Source organism: Ischnura elegans, chromosome X, assembly GCF_921293095.1.
Source record: "Ischnura elegans chromosome X, ioIscEleg1.1, whole genome shotgun sequence".
Taxonomy (NCBI): Eukaryota; Metazoa; Arthropoda; class Insecta; order Odonata; family Coenagrionidae; genus Ischnura; species Ischnura elegans.
Genome location: NC_060259.1, coordinates 4,764,484 through 4,786,352, shown reverse-complemented (window position 1 = coordinate 4,786,352; position 21,869 = coordinate 4,764,484). Strand labels below are relative to the sequence as shown.

Here is a 21,869-nt window from a genome sequence, read left to right as displayed (position 1 = left end):
CACAACTTTTTTTCATTGGGCCAGATGGATTTGAAAAAAATCGATTTTTGCGATCCGCCCTATTGCCCACCTCTCGATAGCGCCTAAGTATTTCATGTTATGAGGTTTATTAAAGGATAAATTAAGGTCCCTTTTAATGTCTTTTTCAGTGATACTGAAGTTTATCGTTAATTCTAAGGTGGATTCAGTCGGTTTTTCGCTGTAATTTTTACGTAAAAGTCAGTGTCAAAAGTTGCCTTTACTAGCGCTCTCCACGGGACGCATCAGGATAGCGCCCTAGTATTTAACGTACCTTTTTTTTTACATATTTATCCTTTATGCTGGTTGAAATGTTAAGTTACATCAATTTTGTTTACTTCTCTATACTTTTAAGGTAATTTTTTTGCTATATTTTGTTTTATGACTTATTAAATGACCAAGTGGAACATTGCCTGTACTTATATTTTAGAGTGTTTTTCCTGCCAATATGTGATAAGAAAGAATAACTTTCTTGCTGAAAATATTAAAATTAACCGATTTTAAGGAGTAATTATAAGTTTAATTAAAAAAGCCGTCTTTATACCAGACATATAAAGCATTATGTGTTAGCATAATTTTGTCGCTATTTCCCGGGGCGTGGGTTGACCTTTCATGGGTCAAAATAATGCGCGTAAAATAAAATGATATCAGATTTATTTTAATTAAATAATAGTAGCATAAGTGATGAATATTTAACAAGTTAAGTGATTTGGTTAGGAATTAACATTCGAGCTTAATATATGAAGCACAAACTTGCTTCATCGACAGTACGAAAACAATAACAATTAATGCAAAGAATTACTATACCATTAGCCCAAATTTTACGTGTTTTATTCATATTTACAATTCATAATTTTATTTCATCACTTGACTTAATTGCTACTAAAAATATCCTCAATGTAGGCTATCAGGTCGATTCTTGAAAAATTTCAAGCTTGTGTTAACACACTAACTCGCCAAATATATTAATAGTTATAGCTTTCAATGAAAACCATATATTACCATAGTAATACCATATACTTTGATCAGCCGTTCATTTCCTCAATTGGACAGTATATACAAATACATGCAACGAGTCGAAATTGTTTTCCCCACTATTCGCTACCTTCTACAATTAAAACTAAAAATTTACTAAATTATAAACACGGGCAGTCGACTTGAATTACTTGCTTGAAAACAAAGGATTTCTCCGAACACCAATAAAGTTTCCGAACAAATATGATTCACCACAAACGTTTAATGGAATATCCATGCACTACGTCATTAATGCAATATATATCATGTGGAATTGAATACAAATTGTTTCCTCTATAGACAAGGAAGTTATTCACACAATTAAGTTTCAGTTTATCGGCACAGTTCAGGGTCTATCAAAAATTTCAGTGAGCAAATTAAAATCAGCTGATACGAAAACAATGATAACTGACACAACAGCACTTTCCACACGATTCACTATTGCTAGATTCACTTTTTCACAGCTGTTCCATCCATCCTCAAATTCACCATCACCTCCCTCTACTTTTTCCAAATATGCAGCTGAAATATCGATACTATTCCATCATAATACATGAAAGCACAGCTGTGACGTTGCCACCTACTTCATTTCCTAAACAGAGAATGAATACTGAAATTAGGGAGTCATATAATATATAGATAACATTAGAAACGAAAGCTTCTAGTTCATACAGTAAAACGATATCGTCACGAGCAATACAATAGAAGTTGATACATATTAATTCTGACATGCAACAAACAGACTTCGAAGCCTAACACATTTACGAAGAAAATCAAACATATTTAGCTTTCAATGATTATTTCGCATAGCATACATCTCACGGTAAAGGACCGATCGGATATAGGTAAATCATTGAATATTTATGTCCGATAAATCATCATTATAACAACGAAATTATGACCTAACCCACCTTAACCCACTTGTCTGAAGCCATTGGGAAATTATCACAACCACAACAAACAGCTGATTTCTTAAATGAGATTTTCAAAGCGTATTATAGACTTCCAAGGTTTAATATAATTTTTAAATGTAAATAAAGCAATTATTTATAATTTCAAGTCAATATTCCGTAAAATACAGAAAATATATAAAAATATCTTCTCCCTCATTGGTTACGCAAACTGTTCCGAAAGTTTTTCATACCGGAAAAGGCGGAGCTTCCAAATAGCTCGCGCAAGAAATAGCATGCTGCTATTCCGAACAAAATTATTACTACGCTTCATTCATAATACGGGATCGTTGCAATAATGACCCGCAGAATAGCATATGCTATTTTTTGCAACGCTTATCCATAATAGCAGCCCATGGCTACCCTATAATCAGCAACATGAGGAAGAGAGTGCTAGCCAATCAGGGTTCAGCAGAATGAAGGAATGCACCATATAAGGCAGCAAAATAATTAGCTCCTCACCTTCCACACTTACGACCTTAAGACGAAAGCAGGATGGCTTTTGAAACTGTTATCACTCGCAATACAACAACGAGGCTGGAGTACCCTGAAAACATGAACCAAAGCCATGAACATCGCTGAGAAAACCTTCACAGGAATTTCTTTAACTTCTCCATTTGAACCTATCTTTACTGATAGATTATTTTAATCGTAATAGGTAATCCCTTACCACTGTTTGTAAAAGAAACTTCATTGCATTCAGTTGAACTGAAAAACCATAATTAAGCATGGTCTAAATGATTTGTGTTGCTCTATTATCTTGAAATATTTTGGGACAGCCAATTTAAATCTGAAATCGAGGATACCCACAGGAATGAAAATTTTTGGTAACGTCACACGCTAGAGAAAATTTTTTTTATGAGGGAAGTGCTCATGAGCACTTCCCTCAGAAAAAATTTTCGTGCACGAGAAAAATTTTCTAGAACGAATTTCAAGCTGCGCCGCATCTTGCAAGAGGCTGATAATATCATTGGCTGCTATTCTGGATAAGCGTTGCAAAAAATAGCATATGCTATTCTGCGGGTCATTATTGCAACGACCCCGTATTCAGAATGAAGCGTAGTAATAATTTTGTTCGGAATACCCTATTGGAAATTTCTTATAAGTCTTACAGAAATTCTTATAAGAATTTTGTAAGACTTATAGGATTCTATAAGTCTTACAGAATTCTTATAGGATTCTATAAGTCTTACAGATTTCTTATAGGTTTCTATAAGTCTTATAGAAATTCTTATAGGATTCTATAAGTCTTACAAAAATTCTTATAAGAAATCTGCATTTCTTATAGAATTCTACAATAATGCTGCACGGGTCGCATACCTTTTAGGTTTTTATCCAGCAGGCGTGTCACCATAACTTATGTTGGCAATTGATAATTATTTAAGGAATTCTACATAAGATAATTTTTGGAAATTATGTATAACTCTTTTTTAAGTAATGTTCTGCTAATTTCCTGGTTTTTTCAGCATGGTATTTGACATAAATGGTTCCAAGAAGCGGAGGCTTCTTTAATGCGACTTGTTAGTATATATATCGCTGAGGGCACATGAAAAATTGTAGACTTAAAAGATCTGTCTGTTTCGAGTCTATACTACGATTGCATACGTTGCAGGATACTGTTCACATGGTTCCCTAGCAACCTAACAACCAAAACTTGTTTGGTTGTTAGGTTGCTAGGGATTGCTTTTATATGTTAATCATTCACTATGTCTTTGTGATAGCAGTTTAATAAAATAAGTCGTGTGCTTCTAACCAAAATAAGGCATTGACCTCATTTGGTAAGTATTAAAAAACTGGCATTCCTAAAATTATGTTACCTTAAACAGATAGTTTCGTTGAATTTTAAACTTTTCATCATTAATTTAGATAGACATGTATATTTTTCAGATTGTGGCATATCTAACATAAGAGGAAGTTTTAATGAAAACAGTGTTTTAATGGACAAAGTGAGTGATTTAGTCGTCTCTGAAGAGAATGAGAATGAATTTGTATGAGTATGCCAACATCTGCACAGTTATTATTTTATGGAAAATACATCAACTATTATTCTCAATCAGTGTTTCTGTGATTCCTATTAATTTCCCTAAATCTTGCAATTATTGTTAGCCATATTCTACATATCCTTTTCTCCAAAATGGCATCAAATTCCATTTTGCTTTGCTTATTTCTTTCATTATCTATCCAAATCTGCATGTAGAGGTCTCATTCTCTCTGGTATCTTAAATAAACATTGCTCACATGCATTTGATTTATCAAATTTTACTCTTCCTTCCCATATAATTTCTTGAAGTACCTATCCCCAGTGGAACTTGAATTTTATTTCATTTGCTTCTTCAATTTTCCAGGTTAAATCATATTCCATATTGCAATTCCTGTATCTTTCATTGCGTAATGATTGCCAAAGTTGTATTCAATTATCAGTATATCATTCTAGGCTATCGTTGGTTTCATTGATTTTAGTTTCTTTTAGCATGTGGGGACATTAACCCTACACAGAACCCATGCCCTGAAAGACCTCTATGGTATCTCGTCTTGTCTGGCCAGCCAGGTGAACTTTACAGGGCTTCAATGTCCTTTTTGATGTACACTGATGATAGACATCTACATTTGGTTCATGGGAAATCATTAGGTTTGCTGTATAAGATATAGGCGTCTACATTTGGATTGAATTAGGTATAATGCTAACTTGTACTCTCAGTAGGGATGTAAATCTTATGTAGCTTTTTATAGAAGTTTGCGCAAGTGTTTTAAGCATGTTGATATAATATTTATAATAAATATTTCCATCAGAAAATTTGTTATAAATAACATTTTGTAACTGATAGTTAGAAGAAATTTTCTTATAAGAAAAATTCTTATAAGAAATTTTCTTATAAGAAATATGCCCAATTTCTGATAAGAAATTTTCTTATAGAAAAATTCTTACAAGAAATTTTCTTATAAGAAATATGCCCAATTTCTGATAAGAAATTTTCTTATAGAAAAATTCTTATAAGAAATTTTCTTATAAGAAATATGTCCAATTTCTGATAAGAAATTTTCTTATAAGAAATTTCCAATAGGGTAGCAGCATGCTATTTCTTGCGCGAGCTATTTGGAAGCTCCGCCCCTTCCCGTATGAAAAACTTTCTGAACAGTTTGCGCCGCCAATGAGGGAGAAGATATTTTATATATTTTTCTGTATTTTATGGAATATTGACTTGCAATTACAAATAATTGCTTCATTTGCATTTAAAAATTATATTAAAGCGTGGATTTATATAATACGCTTTGAAAATCTCGTTTAGGAAATCAGCTGATTGTTGTTGTTTTGATAATATCACAATGGCTTCAGACAGGTGGGTTAGGTCATAATTTTACTGTTATAATGATGATTTATCGGACATAAATATTCAATGATTTACCTATATCCGATCGGTCCTTTACCGTGAGATATATGCTATGCGAAATAATCATTGAAAGCTAAATATGTTTGATTTTCTTCGTAAATGTGTTAGGCTTCGAAGTCTGTTTGTTGCATATCAGAATTAATATGTATCAACTTTTATTGTATTGCTCGTGACGATATCGTTTTACTGTATGAACTAGAAGCTTTCGTTTCTAATGTTATCTATATATTATATGACTCCCTAATTTCAGTGTTCATTCTCTGTTTAGGAAATGAAGTAGGTGGCAACGTCACAGCTGTGCTTTCATGTATTATGATGGAATAGTATCGATATTTCAGCTGCAGATTTGGAATAAGCAGAGGGATGTGATGGTGAATTTGAGGATGGATGGAACAACTGTGAAAAAGTGAATCTAACAATAGTGAATCGTGTGGAAAGTGCTGTTGTGTCAGTTATCATTGTTTTCGTATCAGCTGATTTTAATATGCTCACTGAAATTTTTGATAGACCCTGAACTGTGCCGATATACTGAAACTTAATAGTGTGAATAACTTACTTGCCTACAGAGGAAACAATTTGTATTGAATTCCACATGATATATATTGCATTAATGATGTACATGGATATTCCATTAAACGTTTGTGGCGAATCATATTTGTTCGGAAACTTTATTGGTGTTCGGAGAAATCCTTTGTTTTCAAGCAAGTAATTCAAGTCGACTGCCCGTGTTATAAGTTTGTAAATTTTAATTGTAGAAGGTAGCGAATAGTGGGGAAAATAATTTCGACTCGTTGCATGTATTTGTATATACTGTCCAATTGAGGAAATGAACGGCTGATCAAAGTATATGGCTTGAAAATTTTCAAGAATCGACCTGATAGCCTACATTGAGGATATTTTTCGTAGCAAGTCAAGTGATGAAATAAAATTATGAGTTGTAAATATGAATAAAACACGGAAAATTTGGGCTAATCGTAGTAATTCTTTGCATTAATTGTTATTGTTTTCGTACTGTCGATGAAGCAAGCTGGTGCTTCATATATTAAGCGCGAATGTTAATTTCTACCCAATTCACTTAACTAGTTAAATATTCATCACTTATGCTACTATTATTTAATTAAAATAAAGCAGATATCATTTTATTTTTGGCTATTATTCCATTTTTCAATGCTTGATTATGTTACTTTAACCTCAGAAAAACAATTCGACATCGCAATGCGCACCTTTTCAGGGTTGCAATACCGAATAGCTCGGCCTCGAAGACCGCGTAATATTATAGCGTAGCCTACGTTATATACAAGGCCGTCCAACGTCGGGAAAAAGCTGGGACAGCGCACGTAGTTGAGTCTTCGGCCGGTAGAGGCGCTCTTTTGAGAACATGAATTACATGAGATCTTACGGGAAATAGCAACGGAACTGATGAAATTACGTTATTTTTATCTTAAGAGAGGCTCTAAATTCTTTCTAATACTTGTAAATCTACATAATACTCAGCAAGACACCTTTAGGGTGTTTGGCAGGGGAAAATAATGAAGTATGAGAAAAAGCGAGGATATTTATTTTAACGAGGTCTCGAGAAAATTAGTCCTAAGGCGATTGATTTTGGGCCCTATTGCAAAACATTTTTCGATGGAAATGATTACTCACTAACCAAAACTTATCAAATATACAAGAATTGCCATGAGAAAAAAATCTCCTGAACCGGGAATCGAACTGCGGTCATACCGCCATGCGCGTCTTTAGGGCAGGATTGAGACTCTTTATAACCGGTCATGAAGGGGCCAGAACTAGGACTTTTGTCATGGGGTGCAACGATCAGTTTGCCACTATCCCTGCCGTGATCCCTTTCTCTCTTCCACCCCTAAAATATAATACCTCTGTAATCCATTTTTTTATGGTGCGTTAGTTGAAATTACTCGCCGTATGTTTGCTGTGAAGAACTTTTATTAATATTAGTTTAAAATGATTTTTAATTATTTTGGATAACTAATTTAATTATGAAAGTTAAATAAACTTTGTAATAAATGTTTCAAAATTTTCTGCTCCCCTCTCTGAAATCTTCGCCAGAGGCACACGCCCCCCTGCAATGCCCTAGCTCTAGTCTTGGGTTGCGGCTTCATTGAAGTCCTTTTTTCCCGCGTTGACATCCTTGACGAACCACAAGGGTTTAAAATCTAGCAGTGACGGATATAGATATGCACCAACTAGGTGGGGGGGCCTATCTTCGTGAATTACTATACAACCACGGGAATTTCCCCCTAGGCGAAGAGGGGTTCGGGGATTTTGAAAGTAAGGATTTTCCAGACTCAAAAACGGCTGTTTTAGACTAATTCTTTGATGAAAAAGACACTATATTATGCAGGTGTAGTAGATCGTTTTATAAGTTCCAAAGCGTTAAAATAGGCCCTATATGGGTAAAAATAATTTGTATTTTGACTCGTTATAGTTGGTAAATTTACCGGAAAATTTAGCTATATGCTTTACGTCAAAGTAGTGACATATGAAAATTTCAATTTTTATCTATAGCGTATGTTACGACTCCTAAGCGTCACCCCTCCCCATAGATCCGCCACTCTCATCTTGTACCATGAGCCTCGGAACAATTGCCATGGGAATCAAAGAAAGTCTGCTCAGTGGCCTGGAAATCCAAGATCACAGCCTCGATTCCCGGTTCAGGGGAATATTTTCTCATGGCAAATTCATGGATATATCACCGCCGTTCACGCAACAGGTTTCGATATACTACATGACGTACCACTATAAAAGGAAAGAAAGCATACCACAAGAAAAGAAAGCAAGGTGTGACATTGTGGGTTAAAAAACCGTTTTTTCTTGTTTTCGGATTTTGTTATGTAAACTGTCGTACCAATTCAGGGGCGGATCCAGGATTTCTTTCTGGGAGGGGCACAAGCAAGGCCGTATCCAGGATTCATGTGGGGGGGCACATGAATACCTCGTCATACAAAACAAACGAAATGATATTGGGACCGTATTAAAAATCTAGCATATTTTAAAGGTACTGGGGGGGCACGTGCCCCTGTGCCCCCCCCCCTCCTGGATCCGCCTATGCGTACCACTCTATGTGTAAGGGGTACTCATTGATTGCGTGAATCGTTCAGGGGCAAAGGGGGTCGAACCGATTCTCACCCAATCTCACGTGGAGGGTAGGGGGGTCCTGGCAAGTATCACGTCATTTTTTTCCGCAAGAAACACCGTAAAATTGTAAGAAAATTGGGTGGAATTGAGCAAAACGTGTTCCTCTATTGAACTAGTTAAATTACATTTTTTGTGGGAATTTTCACAGATGGCCAAAGAGTAAACACCAGTATGTTCGAATTGATGAGTGGAAGAAAGGATTCATTTGCGTTCATTCAGAAGACAGTATTCCATTGCGCGCCTTGTGGCCCCATTTCGGCCTCTATTCCTTGGCTACGATTTTAGTCACACCCTTGAGAACACGAGAAATCAGTTTCTTGACCGTAGACTGACATCTGACGGAGTAGTTGTTTCCAGTGACTACGTCAAGTTACTCTACCGACAGCAGGAAAACAGTGAAAACACGCCAAGAACTTGAATTTCAAAACTGTCTACCTCTCTGCGATAGAGTAAATGAAACTGAAGATGGCAAATCACTGTTGCTTATCAGGAAACTCAATAGCATTTCTAAGGGCCATGAAACTCCTGCAACGCAACCGGAAGATCTTCTCGAGATATTAAGTAGACCTATTCCAGGTAAGGTTACTGAAAAAGTGTTTGTCGACTGATTAATTATTTGATAGTTAATTAATTATTATTAACAAATTTCCCCAAGTGACCATCGCTTATATATTTGAAATATATATGAGAGAAGCTGCAGTAGCTTTCGTGGCGGGTTACCTAGTCCGAATCGCAGAGGAGAGAACTGAATGTATAGGGTGTCTGGAACCTCTCGCCGCATGTCAAAAAAGTGCTCCCTCACTGTTATTAGTGAACCATTTGAATAGACCATAGATAGATCTAAATCCTAGCAAAAAATTTATATATTTCTCAGTGTAAGCAGTGCGCAAACTTGACAGCAAAATTTTATATTCGGGCAATACTCTTTCTGCAACGCCAGCTACTTGAAGAGCAATTACTGACATTCATTTTACCAAGATTTCTGAAGGAATTTGCTTGTAAGCAATGCACAAACCCGGTATTGCTTCGTGTAAAATTAAAAAAAAATTTTGAGGCCACTTCTGGACAATTATGCTAAAAAGAAAACGGACACTGTAACAGGACCTGCGTTTAGGAAAATATCACTTTGTCGGAAATGCCTATAATTTTGAAAACATTATTCCGTGAAAAATACCAAAAAATAAAGGCCAAAATTAAATAAATATGGTAAATGTTAGCATAATCACGAAAAGAGAACTAATTTTGACAAAAATCGCGTCTGTATCAAATGTTCGCCATTCATTCCCATACGAATTTTGTTCTCAAAACAGCGCCAGCGGCGACAACTGGAACTAACTCCAGACATGCTCATTCTGCCCGTTTACAGCTCACGTTGGACGGCCTTGTATATAACGTAGGCTACGATTATAGCAAGCCTACCGGTTGCAATTCGCCGTTCAGAATAGTGAATTGCTACTGGCCTATGCTATTCTGAGAATTACGTCTTCCGGTGTAGTAAAAACACGAATTGCAACCGTTCTGAATACCAAATAGCATAGGCGTTGCAATACGCTATATTATAGCAACATCGGTTGCAATATCGGAGAATAGCATAATGCTATTCCATCCAGAATAGCAGCCATTAAGTTGAAGGTACTTGAATACATGTTACGTTACAATGTTGCTTATCTGTGTCATTCGTGTTCATGCCTCTGTTTTGACCGCATTCACATTCATCTTTATCACCGGGGTCGGAGGAGGTTATCATTCTCTTTTTGATAATCATCTTCTCTTAAAAAGCAACCTATAAATAAATGGTTATATGAACGATGTAGGGCGAATAGATCTTAATCAGCTCTACAGCCAAATCGAGATTATTTTGTTTCGCCTGTTGGTCAGGATGATATCAATTTCACAATGAATGTACTCCGTAAAAGTCTCTTTCTTCAGTTTGCTGCGCCCAGCCCGATCGTAACAGCATCGTTTGCAACTGCTGGCTTACGTTCGAAATTCATAATGTCCAAGCCGAAGGTGTTCGTCACTAGACCAGATATTCCAATTGAGGCCATTGATTTACTCAAAGAGCGGTAAGTCTTTCAGCACATACATCATTAAGAAATGTCACTTTCGTGTACAACTGGCCTTTGCTATCATAATTTACTTGAAAGTTCAGGGCTGAAGTCTCGATGTGGGAGGAAGCTGTTCCTGTACCACGTTCTATTCTCCTCGAACAAGTAAATGGGAAGGATGCGTTGTTTTGCACCCTCACGGATCGTATTGATAAAGAATTGGTCGAGGCAGCTGGTTGGTACATTGCAGTTAATGACACCAGCTCTTGACGTTTTGTTAGTCATTTCAAGGGCTCTGCCGTTTACAGGGCCAGGACTTCGAGTTATTGGAACTATGTCAGTTGGATATGATCATGTGGATACGTCGGAATTGAAAAAGCGGGGAATAAAGTTAGGCTACACTCCAGATGTCTTGACGGATTCTGTGGCTGATCTGACTGTTGGCCTCCTTTTGGCGTCTTCTCGAAGATTTTTTGAGGCAAATCAATCTATTTCCCGGTAAGAAAACCTGTTTAATACAAAGATTACGAATGTTCTCATCACTGTTTGATGACATGACTTTTATGGCACCATTATCCTTTTCTTTTCAATCTTTCAATTATAATATTGTAGGTTCCCTCGTGGTAATTCTTCTAATTTTTATTATTCTGATTATATGGCTCAATGTCAAATTTTGATAATTTTTTTCATATGCATAATGAATGGTTTGGTATTTCTGAGCCAATTTCGTACAGAAGGCCAAATATAGGATCTTCCACATTGAAGCCTACCCATACAAAAAATCTGTAATGCGACTGTACTAAAGCTGCACTGTATCTGTGCGTAATAGGGACTGTACTGTGACTCTACTTAAACTGCACATAAATTGAAACATCGCAATACAGTTATAGCACAGCCAGAATGCAGTTGTCATAGCACAGTCACAGTGCAGCCGCCGTAGCACAGTCATAGTGCAACCACGGCACAGTTTTTACTATAATACTCATTCTTTGAATCAATAATTGACAGACTATATATGTGGCTATTGCATTCCTTGTAGACCATATTGAAAACAAGAAGCAGAATTAAATCAAGATGGGCCAATTAGCAAAGATATATAGTTCCTTTTTTAGGTGTTTGTGAAGATTTGTTGACTGATCCAACCTGAAAACTGCATAGATCGAGTCATAAAAGTGACCAAAACAACTACACTCATTCGAAGGTTGACTAGTCAAAGGAAAGAAAGACCATATTCCTAACAGACATTTACTGAATTTGTTACGTTCCATTTTCTTAATGTAAACAAAGTTGATGGTACTCAAAACTTTGTAATCGAAGCACTCTGGTCCAATGAGAAAAATTGACAAATTCTATTCTGCACATCAACTGACACTACATAAAAACCACCTAAATTTACTTCAGTGCTATTTGTCAAGTTGCCACACAAATGCATACCTCGACAGTTCTTGTCGATGAAGCTTAAGTTCTAACTCAGTGTAGCAAAATAAATGACAATAAGATATGAAAACAAAAGAAATTTGTTATATAAAAATATGCTGATGATTATAAACATAAAATGGCAGAAAAGTCTTGGTGAAGGCATGGCTGTGCAATTCATTTGCCTCTTCGGCTGCTTTCCTGAAATTACAAGGAACAGGCATTACATACTTATATCTAATACAGTGTTCTGTTAAAATCTGTTTAAATATGTCTGAATTTAATTTTAGAGAAGTTGAGTACTTAACCCCAGCAGCCAGGACGCAAACTGCACACCATCGTGATAACATATATTTAGCGCATGCTATTCACCCAATTTGAGGTCAGTTTTAATAGAAATTTGTTATATAAAAATATGCTCATGATTATGCCTGGTTGCCGGCCAGGTGCTCTACCAGGACGCTTAGATTTACTATGATTTCGGCGGGTATTTATACACAGTAAACTCATTTTGCTTTGGCCCACAAGAGTAACCAATAGATGGCACTGGGGCAGGAGGTTCTGGGTCCGAGTCCCAGTCAGGCCGCATTTTTACCCTCTGATTTCTGGCTTTTTTCCATCTACCACAGCACCGTTGTCCTCGTCCCTTTTTCATTATATGTTCCTATCCCTTTCTTTCCTTACCTGTGAATTTATTTGTATGTTTGCGCTTAAGGCGTCGTGTGAATGAATGAAGTAGTGTATCGGCCATATTGGCTTATTTCACTTGGGCTCTGCGTGCCCCGAAACGCATGTTCCTGTCTCTTTCCTGCTATCGTGTGAGTGTGTATCTTTCCTTTCATCCTTGTGTCCTCGTCCATTCCTTCTGTTGGTGAGTGGTGAGCTGCCCCAGTGCCATCTATTGGTTACTCTTGTGGGCCAAAGCAAAGGGAGTTTACTGTGTATTAACCCCCGCCGAAATCATAGTAAATTTAAGCGTTCTGGTAGCGCAACTGGTAGAGCACCTGGCCGGCAACCAGGAGGTTCTGGGTCCGAGTCCCAGTCAGGCTGCATTTTTACCCTCTGATTTCTGGCTTTTTTTCCATCCACCACGTTGTCCTTGTCCTTTTTCCATTATATGTTCCTATCCCTTTCTTTCCTTACCTGTGAATTTATTTGTATATATATAGATGCAGTGCATCTCTCTCAAGAGAGGAGGGGAACAGATTTCTTTTCCACTCCTCTCTTGAGAAAGATGGGCTGAGAGTCGATTTATAATCCTAGAAAAATCTAGGAATGTAAATCGACTCCCTGTTGGCCTTAATTCTTGATATTCGCAGATTTTCATTGGCTCAGATGTAGCATCCATTCAGTGTGAAATTTAAGACACAAAATGTTCCTCTCAACGGTACTTCTCAAGAGAACATTCATAATGGGTCGCATGTTTGCACAATATGTCAGTAATTCATGTTTTTACACTATTACCTATTACATGTAGAGGAGCATGGACTTCGTGGAGCCCCATGTGGATGTGTGGACAAGGATTGAAAGATTCAGTTGTAGGAATTGTTGGTATGGGAAGAATAGGGAAAGCAGTTGTTCAGAGATTGCAACCTTTTGGAGTAAAGCAATTTCTATATTTTGGTCGCTCTCGGAAAGCTGATGATTCAGAGGTGAATGCTGAATACGTTACATTAGACCAGTTACTGATGCAGAGCGACTTTGTAATTGTTACCTGTGCTCTCACAAAGGAGACAAATAAAATGTTTGGAAGTGAAGCTTTTAAAAAAATGAAGAGGACTGCAATATTTGTGAATACCAGTCGAGGAGGTAATTCCAGTTGCCACTTCATGTTGTTTTGGGATTTCACCATGTTTTATTCGGTACTTTATTGAAATTTCAGATTTAGTTGATCAAGATGCATTGGTTGATGCCTTGAAATATAAAAGGATCGCTGCTGCTGGCTTGGATGTCATGACACCTGAACCTCTCCCCTCCAATCATGAACTCCTAAGCTTGAATAATTGTGGTAAGTGAGTTGGCTTGATGTGTTATGCCATCAAATCGGACTGCAATTATTTATCACATGTCTTCATCAAAAATTAATTCCTATTTTCAAGCTATTTTACCTCATATTGGGAGTGCTACTGTACGCACAAGGACAGATATGGCATTGCTCACTGCTCACAATATTTTAGCAGGTTTAGAGGGAAATCCAATGCCTGCTGAAGTCTGCTAATTGAAGTACGGATACAATTATGGCGTGCTTAGATTGCTTCTAATGCCTATAAGTGGAGGTTTTAATAATATTCCATTTTATGTATTGTATTGGGAGATTTAAAAAAAAATAAAGTGGAGCGAAGCTTTCATATACTTTACAAAAGTATTTCTTCTATGACTGGAAACCTGGATTATGCCAAATGATTTGGGGGATATGGGAATAAAAAAAGACCTTTTTTTCTACAGCAGTTTCTATATTTCTCTAGTACATATATGTATTACTCAAACTGTTTTGAAGTACATGACCATCATGATGAAAATTTCCTTTTGAAAGTGTTCCAATTCCCAATCTGACAAGTTTTTTCCAGATGGAAAACTGCTACGAAATTGTTTTATTACCTAGTTCATAAATAAAAATTATAACAAGAAATGATAAATTTTTTATATAGCAATAACGATGGGGTCCTAATTGAGGCATCTTAGGGATTTGGGTGAAAGGAGAGTGCAAGCTCCTCCAATGAAAATTAGGTCCTCCTTTCTTAGCCATTCTCTAAAAATGAAATAATAAAAACGTAGCCAAATACTTATTGTGATGTCATGGGAGTTGCGGTCGAATAACTAGCTCATGGATAACCTCTTTTTGATGGAAGGAATCCCTCACATGAGACTAAGCAATACCAAAGCTCATGAGGCAGATTTGCAAGGCCCAGGTAGGTAGGTAGCTGAAAAGTCGTGACTGGCTTGGTGGGAGCATGTGACGTCATTAACTTATCTCTGAAGGGCTGTCAATATTTAGCTGCAAATGGCATAATAATGGGTGACAGATCAAAAACTGAAAAGTACAGCTTTTTTTTCAATCTATCTCAATTGTCAAAAAGTGGTAAATTATAAATTGAAACCTGCATCAATTAACAGAGGATTGAACTCATTATTCTGACTGGTAACCACTACCCAGAAGGCTTTAATTATGACATTTTTTGTTACACCGCCTCCATTGTCCTGACTTATAATTACTTTTGGCTCTGTATGTTATACATAAAAATCAATAATTTGAACTAAAGAAGAAGCAGCTTTTAATACCCATCCACAGACCAAGATCCAAAAAAAGGATGGATAGTAAGTTTTGCAGTGTATGTTCTCATTCCTAGTTATTTATTCTTATTTCCATCACATTCCCTTGCTGTATGAAGCTGCATTTTGTGCCTCTTAGTGTATCTTTTTGAAGAGGAACACAGTTTTTCACATTCCAAACACATGGGTGCATCAAATTGTCTCAGCACTATTCCCTCTCTACACTTCACCATGAATGAGTGAATCTACTTATTTTCTACCCTCTTGACAGTATCAATGCCTCATTTAACGAGGTTTTTCCTCTCAGGAGTCAAAACACCTTTGGTTTTCTGCTATCCATATTCCTGAATTCCCACGGCAATTGTACCAAGGCTCGTGGTACTAGATGACAGGCCCTCCTGGTCCATCAAGGATGGCAATGTGAGGGAGAAAGGACTTCAAAGAAGCCACACCCAGTTGAGAGCCTCAAACCTGCACTAAAGCCATGCATGGCAGTAATGGGTGATGTTTTGAAGCCTGCCGTATGAACAGCGGTGAAATATGCATATCAAATATCAAAATATTGTAATTCAAAAGTTGAAATAAATATTTATCTGAGGAAACTACTACCACCTTAAAGTCTTGAAGGTTGGCAAATATCTCAGTTAAAGTCTTAAGCTGACAAAACAGTTCTACCATTCGCACTACATATAGGCTCAATAATAGATTTGCATTATCTAATTGCCAGATAAAAAATTCCCCAGGACCAGAAATCAAACCATGGACCTTAGCTTTCCGGGCCTTACATATGTACTGGTCCGGAAATTCAGGAACCTGGATAGGGTAGTGGTCTGCGCAGTGGCTGGGAAAGCTAAAGGTCTGTGGTTTGACACTCAGGGGAATTTTTGCTCATGGTAATTCATGTATATTTCACCACTGTTCACGTGGCAGTCTTTAAAACATTACACAATATGATTTGCCTGATTTCAAATTATTACCAAAGAATGTGCATGACAGTGCAAATTACTATTTGGGCAGTGAATCAGTAATCCTAATTTAGCACAATAAAAAACAAAGGAAATAGGTCACTTATGCATAAATTCTACTTCTTTGTTAGATTTATCATACTTTGTTTAGAACTTCAGTATAATCATTTCCCATGATACATTAGAAATTGTGGCACTGAGATACATAGGAGACATGTCTGGAAGACAATCTTGAGTATAGAGGGAGGAATAACCTCTTACCTCCCTCCAGGGATAATGATAGGTATTTTAGTACCTATTTGAAAAAAATTATCAACACTATTATGCTGTAAGTTATGCATGCATTGCCATTGAATCTAAAAGGTTCTTCTTTCCAATATTGGAACTTGAAATATAAGGCCCTGGAAGCTGTACTACTTATTATGCACATGCACTAAGATATTGGCATGGAAAATTTCTATTTACCATGAAAGTGCACACAAACCTGTCCAGCTGAGAACTGATTAGATACAAGACTGCTTGCCCTCTTTGAGAATATACACCCTTTTACCTTAGGATTGGAATTACCTTAAGCCACTTTCCCATGATCAATTTTTGTGTTAATCTGTCAATGAAAAAATCATGAAGAGTCACAATGTGCATATGCAAGCCAATATATGATGAGTATCTCAAAACATGGAAACCGTAAATTCTTCCTGGAACTGTGTCTCCTCGTGTATTACCACCACAAATCCATTCTCCACTCCCAAACCCATATCATACAGCATACAGCCATATCATCAGCAGATACACATCCTCATCCTGTAACCTCACCAACATGCTTCCACACCAACATGTGCACCCAGAGCCTTACCACGCTTGCTTCCTCACCTTGATCTCACATTATCGGTCCACATCCACACTGGATAGCCGAACTTATGCCGTTCTCCCTCACCCATCCAACATCCATGATCCGCATCCTCACCCTGCACCCTTAAGTACCCACATCCGTGTCATATATGTACTACATGTACATCCTCTTGCCACACCCTTTTGATGATTGTGGCCCTCATCATATCTGCTGCACACCATCAGAAAATCCAAGCAAAATTCATGAATTTTTGTGTTTGTGTGACAATGGGGTAAAGTTGATGAAACAGACTTCTTTAAACAAAAATTCATCGATAAATTTATTAAGGATGGAGTCGGTTCTTAACCCGGGAGTGGTCGCCGTGGGTCGCTCCGACGCGCACGCAACTATTTATATCTGTCCTGAATGTATAAAGTAACGAGCGGTCTCCACTTTCCATGTAGCTGCTTCTCTAAAACCCTCCTACCATACCCTGTTGAGTTTCTTCAGTTTCCGCTCGTTCGTTGACCTAGGCATACATGTGCGTGTCACCCTGACCCGCAGCGACCATTAGCGTTGTCAAAAAGTGTGCAAGTCTTTTTTATAACTGTGAGCGTAAGTTAGTGTAATGTTGTGTGTTTTCTTGGTCAGGGCTTAATTTAAGCGTTTTTTTTGTTACTGAATCATAAACATGGCAAGCGAACCTAAACCTGGTTCCTGTAAACAAGTTACTCTTTCTGATCGCCGCGTTCCATTGGACGAAGAAGGAATAGGGACTACTGTTTACTTTAGAAGAGGACTTTTCTTTTGACACATCGGATGACGGATCCAACTGCTGGAGTGATGTTGATCCCGTTGAGGAATATGCAGATGACAATGACAGGAATACGGACACTGAACAAAGTGGAAGTGAAGTTTCTAGTGACGATGAAACATCAGACGACGACATCCCACTTTTGTATAGGGGTCGATATTTGGGGAAAGACGGCGAATCATCCTGGAAAATTGCAGAACCTACCCAATCCGTACGAACCAGACAGCGGAATGTTATCGTCCATTTTCCTGGAACAAAAGGTGAGGCAAAAAATGCTAAAAACCCAATGGAAGCATGGCAGTGCTTTTTGCCTGACGAAGTAATACAAAATATTGTAAACAACACTAATTTATTCAAAGATTTGAATGAAAATAAATATGGCCGAGATCGTGACTGTAGAAACACTACAGTTGAAGAAACTAAAGCCCTGTTGGGTTTATTGTATTACGCAGGTGTGTTGAAGGCTTCACATCTGAACGCAGAAGAGTTGTGGGAAGAAGTGCGTCTATTCAAGTGTGTAATGCCTTTGAATCGATTTAGATTTTTGCTTCGAATGCTAAGATTCGATGATAAAAGAACCCGAGTGCAGAGGATGGAAGTGGACAAGTTAGCACCTTTCAGGGATGTTTTTGAATTTGTTGTAAAGAAATGTAAATCAATCTTTTCTGTTGGTGAGTACACAACAATTGACGACATGTTGTGGGCCTTCCGTGGAAGGTGTGGTTTCAGGCAGTATATGCCGAATAAGCCTGCGAAATATGGTTTGAAGGTGTTTTCATTGGTTGACTCACGAACATTTTATGTACGCAACATGGAAGTATATCTTGGAAAACAACGCCCGGGACTTTATGAACACATAAGTCAAACACCATCTCCAGTAGCAGTCAGACTTGTCGAACCGATAAGTGGAAGCAACAGAAATGTCACTTATGATAACTGGTTTTCTAGTATTGCCCTTTCCAATGATCTCTTGCAAATAATAAAACCTTATTGTACTTTTCCACACGATTTAATTAATACGACCGGTTTCGTCGCAGAGGCGACATCATCAGGTACAGAAACCGTTATAATATCAGTTATTTTGTGATTAACAGTTATTTTGATTTTGTGTTTCAGTTAATTAAATCGTGTGGAAAATTACAATAACGTTTTATTATTAAGAATGGATTTTCACAAAGTAAAGCCAGAAACAATCAAGCTCTTGCAAAATCAAAAACTCACCACAGTTGGGACAATTAGGAAAAACAAAAAAGAGATACCTCCAGAGTTTTTGAGAACTAAGAATCGAGAAGTACACTCGTCACTTTTTGGTTTTGCCAAAAACTTGACAACACTCGTATCTTATGTCCCGAATAAGAACAAGGTCATTCTCTTGACCTCCACCATGCATCACAGTAAAAGTATTGACAATGCAACAGGAGAATAAAAGAAACCAGAGATAATAAAATTTTACAACGCCACAAAAGGAGGAGTTGATGTGGTTGATGAAATGTGTGGCAATTACTATGTCGCCAGAAAGACAAATCATTGGCCCCTCACAGCATTTTACCATATTTTAGACATCTAAGGACTAAACTCTCTCATCATTTGCTCCTGGAATAACAAAGAAAGAAAACTTGTACGAAGGAAATGGCTCAAAGAGTTGGCTACGGATCTAGTTACACCTCACCTTAGAACTCGTCTTCAAGGATCTCTGTCAAAGTCAATCCGTATCAATATTTTGGACACACTAAAAGAAGACATTGTCCGCCCTCCAGTAGAAGTCCTGAACAAGGGAAAGCGGTGTGGACTTTGCGACCGTCAAGGCAACAAATCGGCTCAAAACCTTGCGTCATGCAACATCCCTGTCTGTGGCAAACACTCCAAGCCCACTTGTCTCAACTGTATCGACATGGAATAAATGGTGAGTTTTTTTTATAATATACACATAGGGACTACACAATCTTTTTATACCTGAAATTTTTAATGTGCTTTTATAAAAAATAAATTTGTGTATCTAATCAAGTTGTGGGTTTTGTAGGTTCACTCGTGGCAAAGATACCTCAACTATACTGACTTTGGGATGCAACTAAACCAATAACTGGACTTTTTTAGTTACATAAAGTTGTGGAAATATACCTATATTAGTTCTTAATGGAAAAAATATTATGAAGTAATAGTTGAAGTTTTCTTTTAATCTTTGTGATAAACCATGGCTCATTGATATTTCGTTTTTTTTTTTTTTTTTTAAGAAAATGTGTACAACATTTTCATGCTTCAATAACTTGAAAATTGTTCCTTATAATGTATTAATTTTTTATTTCTTTATAACCTATGTTCAATAATAAAGAGTGACAAATTATTGTAAGTAAGCTATTTAGCCTTAAAATTACTAAAAATCTTGTACTATGACAAAAATCTCATTTTTGTGATACTTTTTCTTTAATTCCGAAAAAAATATAAAAGTTATAAAATGTTTGTTTTAAACACATGGTTTGAGTTTAACCTTGGAACTGAAATGTATAAAGTTACAATAAAAACAAAAATGTAAATTAAGCTTTAACACAATTTCTTTTAGTGCAGGTCAGAGTGACCCGCAGCGACCACGTAAGGCTACATGTTAGTACTACTCCCTACTCCCGGGTTAAATTTTTTTGGTTCTTGGTACCAGTCCGGTTCTCCCCCATCATTTCTTGGTTCTCGATATTCGGTTCCAAGGATGAACTCTTATTATCTGAATTATTGGCAAATTTAAATGAACAACCGCAAAATGTGAATGAAAATAATTTCACTAAAGATGTAAATAAGCTAGAAAGCTCTGAAAAAAGTTTAAATAACACGTTGTAAAAGAATGCATGATTGACCAATGTGTCACATTACATCAGGCAGCCACTGCTCCTTTCTCCAGCTTTTGATTCAGCATTCTTACCCTATCTGGGTATAATCTATTCTTTTTTTGCAGAAATATTGCCATGAACAGGTGTTCACTGAGAACAGTAGCGGTCGATGTTGATTTTGAAGGGCCCTGCAGTATATGCTTGGAGCACAGCATACTTACTGCATATCATCAGGATCAATAGGGAAACTCCCCCAACATCTGACGACATCATCCGTTAATTTGTTGTAACTTGTGAGTCAGTTCAAAATATATTCAGTATTCTGCGATGTAGCTTAAATTGTTACTGAAATTGACAACTTATTTGCATGCTTCACTGTCACAGTTGCAATAACCTCAACAATAAACTGCTCGACACGCCCGTACAGCAACACCTTGGAAAAACTGAGTGAGTTAACGCATAGTTGTAACGCAGTGTTGCATTCTGCAGGATGCACACCTTTCGATGCTAGTTGATTAAGTTCCAATGCATCTTGCTCGTATGTCGAAGAATTACTGTATATGTACAACGTTGAATCGTAAGACCACTTTCAGATGAAACAATTTTCCGCCAGCCACCATTCACGGCACGGCACACGGTGTTGCAGAGTCATCTCTAGTTGTTTCGTCTGAAAGCCGCCAGAATTTCACATGAATGGCTGCCGATGAAAAGGCATTTTGTCTGAGAGCGGTCTCAATGCAAGTACCATTGTCTGTATTTCACGCTGTAGACGGCGCATCGCCGGGCCATATGGGCGCTGTGCCGTCAACGGCACGATTTGACTCGTTTGAAGATGTCTATCAAGACCAATGGTTAGTTGAAAGAACGGCACCGTGCCGTGGATGGCGGCAGGCAAAAAGTCAGCTTGTTTTAAAGTGGCCGTGGCTTCGGAAATGTTACAATGTTGGCGAGAGCAACAAACTGACGAACCCTTAAATGCGCGAGTTAGCAAGCAACTCTCAAAAGAAAAAATGTGGAAGCCATGTAATCGGAAATTAATAGATGCGTTCTTTAATCTTCTTTCAATTTTTGGCATAAAATATGCTGCAGACCATTTCGGCTTTGGGCACAAAATTCAAATCCTCACGACCGTTCCCAGCCGGTTCCAAAGTACTGACTTTATGCAACCGGTTCTCGATACCGGT

At 37.3% G+C, this 21,869-nt stretch overlaps 1 protein-coding gene across 5 annotated transcripts; it reads left to right on the top strand.

The window, feature by feature from the left end:
- Positions 1 to 2,836: 2,836 nt before the first annotated feature.
- LOC124170949 (glyoxylate reductase/hydroxypyruvate reductase-like) lies at positions 2,837 to 14,348 on the top strand. 5 transcript variants are annotated; one of them, XM_046550027.1, is made up of 8 exons: positions 2,841 to 2,950; positions 10,147 to 10,159; positions 10,457 to 10,593; positions 10,680 to 10,810; positions 10,884 to 11,073; positions 13,469 to 13,800; positions 13,874 to 13,999; positions 14,091 to 14,348. In XM_046550027.1, the coding sequence occupies exons 1-8, from the start codon at positions 2,841 to 2,843 to the stop codon at positions 14,207 to 14,209; spliced, it is 1,158 nt and encodes a 385-aa protein (XP_046405983.1). In that variant the 3' UTR covers positions 14,210 to 14,348. The 5 variants fall into 5 exon arrangements, with proteins under 5 accessions (XP_046405988.1, XP_046405983.1, XP_046405986.1 ...); XM_046550030.1 differs by lacking the exon at positions 2,841 to 2,950 and having other exon boundaries at positions 10,123 to 10,159; XM_046550032.1 differs by lacking the exons at positions 10,680 to 10,810; positions 10,884 to 11,073 and having other exon boundaries at positions 2,837 to 2,950.
- Positions 14,349 to 21,869: the final 7,521 nt, after the last annotated feature.